This window comes from Leptonychotes weddellii, chromosome 3 (genome assembly GCF_054177405.1).
Source record: "Leptonychotes weddellii isolate Sample4059 chromosome 3, ASM5417740v2, whole genome shotgun sequence".
Lineage (NCBI taxonomy): Eukaryota > Metazoa > Chordata > Mammalia > Carnivora > Phocidae > Leptonychotes > Leptonychotes weddellii.
Genome location: NC_138371.1, coordinates 48481989 through 48492668, shown reverse-complemented (window position 1 = coordinate 48492668; position 10680 = coordinate 48481989). Strand labels below are relative to the sequence as shown.

General features: G+C 33.7%; 1 protein-coding gene across 2 annotated transcripts in view; it reads right to left on the bottom strand.

The window, feature by feature from the left end:
• CWC22 (CWC22 spliceosome associated protein) overlaps window positions 1-10680 on the bottom strand; it is a 62370-nt gene that overhangs the window by 28751 nt on the left and 22939 nt on the right. For both annotated transcript variants that reach the window (XM_081814042.1, XM_081814043.1), the window contains exons 4-8: window positions 9465-9575; window positions 6647-6892; window positions 3379-3507; window positions 2276-2444; window positions 1833-1886 (exon numbers count right to left, since the gene is read on the bottom strand). In XM_081814042.1, coding sequence (XP_081670168.1) covers window positions 1833-1886; window positions 2276-2444; window positions 3379-3507; window positions 6647-6892; window positions 9465-9575 — 709 coding nt within the window. The remainder of the gene's footprint in view (window positions 1-1832; window positions 1887-2275; window positions 2445-3378; window positions 3508-6646; window positions 6893-9464; window positions 9576-10680) is intronic.

Here is a 10680-nt window from a genome sequence, read left to right as displayed (position 1 = left end):
TGAGGGTTGCTGGAGTGGTGGGGGGTGGGAGGCATGGGGTGGCTGGGTGATAGACATTGTGGAGGTATGTGCTATGGTGAGTGCTGTGAATTGTGTAAGACTGATGAATTATAGACCTGTATCTCTGAAACAAATAATACATTATATGTTAAAAAAAAAAAAAAAAGACAGTAGGAAGGGAAAAATGAAGTGGGGGAAATTGGAGGGGGAGATGAACCATGACAGACTATGGACTCTGAGAAACAAACTGAGGGTTCTAGAGGGGAGGGTGGGGGGGATGGGATAGCCTGGTGATGGGTATTAAAGAAGGCACGTATTGAATGGAGCACTGGGTGTTATACACAAACAATGAATTATGGAACACGACATCAAAAACTGATGATGTAATGTATGGTGATTGACATAACATAATAAAAGAAAATTTAATAAATACATAAATAAATAAATTAAAAAAAAAGGAAAAAAAAAAAGAAAATATTGCCCTGTACCACAGTTGGAAGATCTAAAATATTTAACATTTTAACTGGTTTGTGGCAATGCCAAAAATATTTTCAATATAAATGAATATACATTCAAAAACTAAAACTTACTTTCTGTGCTTTCACATAGATATGTGAAATTAAGTCTCTGTGGTCTTAAGAAGCAAGTTATCATTGTAATAATTTAACTCATTAGGTTAATATCTAATGGGTTTTTAAGAATGAACATGGGGACGCCTGGGTGGCTCAGCCGTTAAGCGTCTGCCTTCGGCTCAGGTCATGATCCCAGGTTCCTGGGATCAAGTTCCACATCGGGCTCCCTGCTCCACAGGAAGCCTGTTTCTCCCTCTCCCACTCCCCCTTGCTTGTGTTCCCTCTCTCGCTGTGTCTCTCTCTGTCAAATAAATAAATAATCTTAAAAAAAAAAAAAAAGAGTGAACATGGTAAAGAATTTTATGTAGGAAAGAATTAAAATATTAATGGTGATAAGATCAAATGTGACTTCAAAATTCTTCCTCTTATATATAATTAAACATAATATACATCTGAAGGAAATCTTTGAGTATGAATAAGAGCAATTCTATTATTTTTAAGTTTAAATAGAAGCTAACTCAAAACTCTCAAATAAAAAAAAAACCTCTGAAATAGATGAATGGATGAATACAAAATAAGCACAAAACCTGAACAAAATTACTTGCAATTAAAACAGATTAAAATTACTTCATTTATATTTTATAAACTGATTATTTTTTTTAAGATTTTATTTATGTATTTGACAGAGAGAGTGAGAGAGATCATGAGCGGGGGTGGCGGGGAAAAGCAGGCTCCCCGCTGAGCAGGAAGCCCGATGCGGGGCTTGACCTCAGGACCCTGAGATCATGACCTGAGCTGAAGGCAGACGTTTAATTAACTGAGCCACCCAGGCGCCCCTATAAACTGATTCTAAAAATATATGACTATATACCATGTTGTTGAAGAGGCAGTATGTTTTTTATAGAATATCAGTATTACATTCTCATGAACAACAGGTACAGGAGAAAAGAGTGGAAGAACTATCAACTTTATTGTCTTATAAATATGATTAAATTACATTCTTTGAAGGAATAATTTGTAGTTGAATAACTATGTATAGTATTAAGAGTCAGATTAATTTGATAAAATACTTGTTCTGGGTTTCTTTTTATATTTAAGAATATTAAACACATTTATTATGTTTTAGAACTAAAATATCATCCAAGATACTTTTCTGAAAGACTATAAGGCAAAACAAAGATAGAGATGTGTCAATGAAGTGGCATCAAGCATGTGATGTCTAATGCCAGTGAATGGTACCAAATTTTGAGAATTACTTACCACATTTTGGTTAATAAGGTGTGCCACAAATTTTGAAGCAGTAAGACAGAGTTGCTGAAAAGTGAAGGTAGAGAAAATTTTAATCTATAAACTAAAACCATTTTTATTTAACTACTAAATCTATAGTTTATTTACACATTCTATTTAAAATATGTAGCACATAAGGATAATTTTTATAATATAAGAAAGTTACAAGATAAAAACTATTACATGCGAAATAGTGTCATTTCTGGTTAAATTATTATAATTCTACAGTTATAGCCATCAGTTTTGTAGCTCATCACTAGTGGCCAGAGGTATTTAATGGAACAAAAAAATGTTCTCATGAAATGCAGTTTTTAAAAAGAATTCCTTTGTGGCAATCAACATTGCTTATCACTGTTGAAACTAGATTATTAGTCTGTCCCTATGTGGCAGTCGACTTATAAGCCCATCATATATACCTTATCATTTCTTCGATAGCCTTTTCGGAAATTAAGAATTAGCCTCTTGAGGATTAATTCTCCGATCTGTGGAAATTTTGAGTTGATAATTGCCACTAACGCTGCATAAACATGGGTGAAGATTGGAGAAGCACTTTGCGCTTGCAAAACAGATCTGGACAGCAGGCCTCTGTTTAGAAAAGAAAAAAAAGTCAACAAGGTTCCACTTCTAACTCATTTTGAAATGAGCACGGTTCTATATGTATTTGATAAGGGGAGAGATGCAAAGTTATGTCCAGCAATTAATGACAAATAATTATTGGACTGCCAAAAGGCAGTAAAACAATATCTTAATAGTTATCAGGTTGAACTTTGACAACTGAATCAACAGAGTAGAAAATGAGAAAAGAAAACCCAGCCTATAAATTGTGAGATCATAAGCAACCCATATAGCCTCTGGTGCTTTCTGACTAAAATGGGAGAGCTCTACCTACCTACTTTTGAGGACAGAAGCTGCCTCTTGGTCAACTTTCTATATCCCCACAACATGTTACATCTTACTTTATATGCCCCCTCACCAACGTTTTGGAGATGATAAATCAGGGTCATGTGAAATGACACAGGAAAACATCCCTTAAATTTCAAAATAAAAAAAAAGAATATAAAATATTTCTATTTCCTGATCCTTTTTTAAATCACAACCAATTAAAAGTACAAAAAAAATGATTGTCATTCTTTTCTGCTTTTCTAAGATTTATCACTGATCTTTCTCATTTCTTTTACATTCTCACTTTGCTTTCATTAGAAATTAAAATTATATATAAATAAAATGTTCATTATTCCTTATGGGTTTAAATTATTGGAAGTATTCAGTAAACAAATGTCTGCACAAAAATCAATATGTGACATCAAACCTCAAAAAGCAAAAACTCTGCAACAATTTCTAATGGTGAAGTACAAGTTATTTGTTAATAGCTTACATTTTTACAAGAAATGCATTTTAAATAACTATTCTCGACTACTACTGAAGTAGCACAATAAATTAATGACTATTGCCCATGTAGATATTATGTTCATTTGAAAAATTGCTATGAAATACTTTAAATAAAATAGCTGATGCTTACCTTCCTCTAACTATGTTTTCTTGAAGAAGTTCTTGAATAATAATACCTATATTAGAAATGTTGACTTTGTTGATAAGACCATTGATTGACTTCTTTAGGGCCTCCCAGCTCATCCTCTGGTACGCTAAGCTAAAAAGAATTGATTTTAAGAAAGGTGAAAACTTAATCAACAATTACAATAACTGGAGATTATAATAAGAACATAAAAAATACTTGGGAGTTTCTCTGCTTTTAACATTATTTTCACAAAATGACCTCAAAGTGCAGTAAAATATATGACTATATGAATACCTAAACCTACATTTGATGTTCTGTACATATGCTCAACTACAGATCACTTCTCTTTAATAATATAATAAAATTATATAAGAATATATAAGGATAATGTTTTGTTCTTATGTCCATGCATATTGGAAATTATAACATTCCTTTATTAGATTCAATACATACTTATTTTACATTATAATACTTCATTTAGTTAAAATTGTCTTTAAAGAAAATATTTTAAAATGACAACTTTAAAAATTTTTAAATTATAATATGAAATACCCAAGTATAAGCCATAAAAAGGAGATTTTTATTACATCCTTTCTTATAAAAGCATAAGGAAAACAAAATTAAATATTTTAAACTGTAAAGAAATGGTGATAAATACAGGAAAAGGAAAAGTCACATGAAATCATGGGGCTGAAAGACTGTTGTATTTTAAAGAACATCTCTGCATTTGGCAGTAGTCCCACATCTGTATTACTTGTTTTTTAACTTAGATCTTAGGCAAATAGCCTAACTGGGTTTGTTTAGGTTGAACTTGATAACACCTAAGGTCTTTTAAAGCTCTATAATTCTATGCTTTTTATATTTATTTCTCTGTGGAATATGATTTCAGCTGCAGAAAGTCTTGTCTTTTTCATCTTCCTTATACTTCTCTGGCAGTCTGGTGAAGCTAAAGGGCTTCTTGAAATAATACATATAAATATATAGGATTACAAAGGATACCAATGATATTTAAATAGTTTTCAAAGCATGAAAAGAAAAAAAAGTTTGATATAGAATTCTATGTGCTTCATTAAATAACAAGAAGTGGTGGTAGGCCTAATAACTTCTTTAATTTCCAAGTAGCATGGCCATTGAGTAATATGTTGATATTTGCAGCAAATACTTTGTTAATACTATGGTCTCCTGCCTATAGTCCCGAGAGAAAGAGATGCGAAATTTTAGTTAGAGGTAGGTAAAAATAAAGATGCAAGTTTTTCTTTCCATTTACATTCATGGATGGCTAGATTCTACCTATGGACCTCTGGAAGGTCTGTAGGTTAAGGGGCCCTGTTCTGGAGTGGTATGCCAAGGGAGAGGTGGTGAGAGCAGTCTACCCTGGTGGGGAAGAGTATTTTATCACTGACATTGTCCTCAGCAGACGGTAAGGACAAAAAGCAGACTGATTTGCAGTTAAATTATATTGTTTTTAAATTCCCTCTAGATCATGTATTCCCTAAATGGCTGCATTTGAGGTGGGTGCAACATTTCCAGTGGGCCCTAACCCCAACCCTTTGGTATGCTACTATTTGAGAAAAAAGATCAATGGCTTAAAAACTAGCCTAATTAATAAGATTGCTCATACATAATCACAATCTCTCCTATTAAACTTCGGTAAAACAAACAAAAACTACAACCAAGCACAATTTCATTTCCTAATTAAGAAGCCTACAATTCCCCTGACTTAGTATATACTAAAAGTAAAGTCTATAGACTTAAGAGACTTCTACTTCTTCTTGTCCCCTTTACAGCCTATGAGCAGATTTAAACTGTATATAAAATTATCTTCCAGAAATCTATGTAAAATTATGTATACTGGGGACTCTTCTCCACCCACTTTATATATAAGGAAGTAAGACTTGGCTTAATAACAATGTTTCTGTCTATAATCAGGATTGCTTTGGACTGGATTGGAGACAATGACTCTCTCACTAAAGCTGCCACTCCTGCCTCCTCCAGAGAGCAGGGAGCAGAAGGCCTACGTGCTCATGAAGCTCCTGCTAACCACAGAAGCCATCTCCAAATCCCTTCTAAATGTAACACTGCAGGCATTACTACCATGTACTGGAATATTACACATACAGAGAAACTTACTAATTAATTTTAAATTTAATGTCATCTAATGTCCCTTGCTAGCTCATAAATTTTAAAAATTTTATTTCAAATATTTATACTTTATATAAATGACATTTCTACTTCAAGCTAATTCATGAACCAAATTTAGATTTCATTTATCTAAGGGTCTCAAGTACTTTCAAGTTGCCACTAAAATACCTATGGAAGATGTGGGAATACTCTTTCGTGGCTCACCTGGAAATCTGTTTTTCTTAAAGTGTAGCTACCTTCTATCCCAATCTTTTTATTACCTAACTGGCAACTGAGTGACCATTTCAATCTTGGACCATACTTTTCGTAATTATCCTCTCATTCCACTAGAGAAAAAGGTCCTGAACACTTAGCGATACTTTCATATATAGCTCCTCTCAATTATTTTGAAAAGGAAGTGAAGGTATTTTGAGGGTGAGTGTTCATCAATGAATTTTGATTGTTTGCCTTAGCAAAAAATTACAGTCTAAGATGGTAAGGTCAAAGAAAACTATGGAGTAGGTAAGATTCAACTTCATTTCATAGTCAACTTCATTTCATAGATTAGTATAGGGGTTGGCAAACTACATCCATGACTCAAATGCAGCCTACAGCCCATTTTTGTAAAGAAAGCTTCACTGGAAGAGAGCCACACTCATTTGTTTATATATTACCTATGGCTATATTCACTACTACAGCAGAGCTGAGTAGCCGCAACAGACACAGAACACTGCACAAGCCTAAAATATTTCTTGTCTGGTCTTTTACAGAAAAAGTTTGCCAACTCCTGGTTTGGTACAACTGGAAAGATCGATTTGAGTTCTAAAATATCAATAATTCTCTTATCTATGAAAAATGGACACTACTAATAGGCATGCATACAACTATAAAAGGAATAGTTTGAAAATAGTAAAAATAAAAGATCTTTCTTCAAACCCTTTTGATTTATTCATGTAAAAAAATAAGCTGAGCTAATGTCAGGGCAAATAGTAAGCAGAGCTCCAAGGAAGCTTACGGAGTAAAGAGGAGAAATCTAATTTGAGGTCTCTACCACTGTGGACTAATAATGTAAACTCTCAATAGCCAATGTTAATTAGACCATAGTTGACTTTTTTCCAACGATATTGTATACTCAGTGATATTGACATGCCTGTTTTTATCTGTGATCTGCTCTTGCATCATTCTGAGCTTTGCAGGAGGAATATATGCTCCACCGGTGCGAGTAAGAAGAGGATCCAGCTCATCTTTCTTCTTCTTTGCAGTAGGTTCATCCTGAGCAGAGGAACTCTGGGTTACTGATGGTTCTGGGCTTCTTCTCCCAGGAGATGGGGATTTCCGAGACCTTTTACGATCCATATCTCTTTCTCTTTCTCTGCGTTTTTCTCGGTCCCTACTTCTGTAATATTAAAAATTTTTTTAACGGAGAAAAGGCAATATAAATTACATTCTTAAATGAGCAAAATACAAAATGAGCAAGACCATTTGCAGGCCACAAATTCAGACAAGGGAAACTGGTCTGGAATGATGAGGAAGTGCTTCATAGAGAAAATGTAACTTAAACTAGGTCTTCAAGACTTGACAGAATTTATACTGGGGCAAGGGTGGGAAGGTGGAGGAGGAAGGAGGGCATTTTGCAACTAGTGCAGAATAGAGTAACTACTGAAAAAGGGAGCAGGAGTGTTCAAGCTAATAAGTAGTATTGTCAGGAAACAATAAAGAATCATGTATAATGGTAGTTGGAAAGATGAGTTTGAGTCAGACTATGAAATCTTAAAAGACAAGCAAAAGACTAAGTTTTTTATAATGGAGTTGGTGGAGAATCACTAATAGTTTCTGAGTGTGATAGTGACATGAAAACAGTGTTTAAAGAAGACAATTTAGCTTGCAATGTACACAATATACTGTATAAAGAAGAAATCAGAGTTTATCTCCAATAATGGCAATTTAGGAATAAAAATGTCCTAAAAAACTGTAACATTTGAAATTATTTCTTGATAAAACTGGCATTTAAAACCTCAGAATATCAAAAACATCTGGTTATTTGAGACAATGTGAAAAAAAAAATCAACTATTTTCCAGCTATAACTCTTCCTGACTACTATAGGTGAGTATCTTTTCTTAAGCTAACCTTTTTAAAACAATCAAGGTATTATTCTCTGAAACTATCAAGAACTAATGGGAAGAGTAAATTCCTGCTTTTTTAGAGGAGTTTGTCCACTTAGCTGTTTTTTTACCTATACTACCTTGGAAATTTAGATCATTCTGCTCATGCTTTGTGCAACCATTAGTTAAATGAATACAGTAAATAAAAACAAGTGTCATTTATCATGATTACCAGGAAACTGCTTGATAGATTTTAGCTAGATCTAGGGGGGATGTATTTGAGATGGTCTGTCTTAATATATAGTAATACAACTTACAAAAAGAGGGAGGGTTACCTAGCCAGGTAGATCAGAGGAGCTGTTTTGAAATGGAAGTATACCACTGTATACGCGAAGACAGAACAGAAGGGAAAAAAAGTGGTTCCAAATAGACACCTCAATTAGTCACAAAGGCAGGTGCACTGCAATCTAGGCAGTGATTTGCAACTGAGTTGCTTCTTATTGTGGGTGTAGTATGTTCTAAGAGAGTAGCTACAGCAGGGATTTACTGGCATTGGTTACCATTCTTCTGAGAAACACTAGGTGAGACTTCTAGCTGGCTGATAAAATTGCATCTTTACAATTTCACTGTTTGTTCCTTTAGAGTGTAGAAGTAATAGAGTCTTATTCAAGTCTAAATAGAAATATTTCTCTTCCAATGCTTTCATACTGTTAGCTTTTATTTTCTACATAATACAAAGCCTGCTTACTTCACAGTGTGACTGTATGGATCAAATGAGACTTATGTACACACAATGGACCAAACACAGTTACAATGGAATAATACAGTCAGAGATTATGGAAGAAAACATGGGCTTTGGAGTCAAAATTGAGTTCAAATCCCACTTTCATTGTCTACCAGATGGGCAATTGCAACCTCAGGTAAGTTATATAATCACTTCAAACCCACTTCACTTTTTTTTTGCAAATTGTGAAAAAAATACTATCTAGTTTGTAAGAATTTTAACAGTATTTGAAAAAGAGTGCAGAATGCTTAGCTCACCAATTATGGTGGCAGTAGTTGGTTCTCCCAAGGGGTCATTATGGTGACAGCAGATGAGCCTGGCTTTTGGAAGTTAATTTAATCTGACATTTTAGTTTTGGGTATATATTAGAAAGTAAGTAGTGAGAAGGAAACAGGCTGCAGATATCAAATAATGGGATTAGCTCCAAACTGCACAGGAGTGCCATCAAAATTTTAGTGGGGTACAGTCTTGATAGTCACAGAGTGGGTAATATGAGGGAGATATCAAAAGGATACAGACCTTCGTGAACAATAAAATACAGTAGACAAGTTTTTGAAACTGGACGACTAATAGGGTGGGTAGTCAAATTCTCCAAGGCTCAAGAAAGAATAATTTATATTAGGTAAAAACTAGATTGGTAACTTCATTCTCACTGTCCCAGTGCCATCATGCAGGAAAGTATATTTTGATCACTCTATGTCATATAATACAAACGACTTTCATTCAGTAAGGAATCTCAAAAACTCACACTGCCAAGTCCTCATGCAGTACAGTACCATATAATGAATAAGAGCTTAGGCTCAATGTCAGACTGACCTGGACCTTCCACTGACATGCTTCTAAAACACAAACACATGACTTAAATCCTCTCTGCCTCAGTTTCTTCATCTATAAAACACACAACAGTATCTACTTCATATATTTACAGCAATAAGGAGTTAATTCACATGAAATCCTTATTAGAAAGCCTGGCACCTAAGAACATCCATGTAATGCTAGCTGCTATTATGTTTTTTTTATGAAGCGTAAAGAAAATTTAAACAAATATGATTTTTCTATAGTTAAAATTTCCAATACTAACCGTGACTCCATGCTACTATCATAAGAACGCCCTCTTCTTGAATGCTCATAGTCTGACCTGCTGTAATCAAAGTGATCTCTATCCCGAGGGGATCTTTCTTGTTCTGCATATCTAACACATTAAATAAGAAAACCAAAGTTATAAGATGAAAACTACATGTTATAAATACCTAGGAAAATCATATATTGGTAATGCCAAAGCAACTCTATGACTGAACGATGTCTTACTGAACTTTTTAACAAACAGCTTATTTTGTTGACACCATTCATTTAGTCTTGATTATAAAAGCTTTCAGCTTGTGTACAAAACAACTACTGGAGTTCACGTAACCAAACCTGTCATCATGATTCACATTGTCTTAAGCAAAAGATAGATATCTGGATATCATATATAGTTGGCATGAAAAAAGCCCACGCTGCAAAGGACTCCTTTTGCCTAGTTGGCACATTTTATTAAAGCATTGAAACAAATGAGACCAATGTCATTGGTTGGCCTCCATAAAGAACAGTTTAACTCATTCCAAGAGACATCCAAAAAACATTAGCTATTATTCTTTTTTTTTTTTTAGCTATTATTCTTGAAGCTGCTTTACTGAATAGCCATGAGAAAGGATTGAAATTATTAGCAAACAAGGATGACAGTATAAGATCTGCCATTTGAACTTTAAATATTAATAAAGTCAGAGAACCTTAAGAGAAGTTAAATACATACACACATAATAAATATACATAGTAACATATATAGTGATTCATATTTTATATATAGTTAACCTTTTGAACAGTTGCAGGTTTGAATTGTGTGGGTTTAGCAAATTTTTTCTAATATAGCACAGTATTATAAATGTATTTTTCTCTTCTTTATGAATTCATTAATAACATTTTCTTTTCTCTAGCTTACTTTGATGAAAGGTACTAAGTAGTTGCAAACCATTACAATTAATTCAACGTCCATGAAACAAAAGTTTTTAGAGACAGAGTGAAATAAGAAGAAAGTACATATGGGGTAAGGAACAGATGAGACCACTGAAAGGAAGTTTAGAGGATGTTTCTCCCTAAGTGAAATAACTGAAGTACTACTATGAATGCCTGATGAATATTAACAGCAGTATTTCTAGATCTTTCATCTTAACACAATTATAAGATATGATACATATATATAAAAGTATTCTAAAATCTATAAAGAGTTATGTAAAGGATAGTAGTAACAGTAAAAGCAG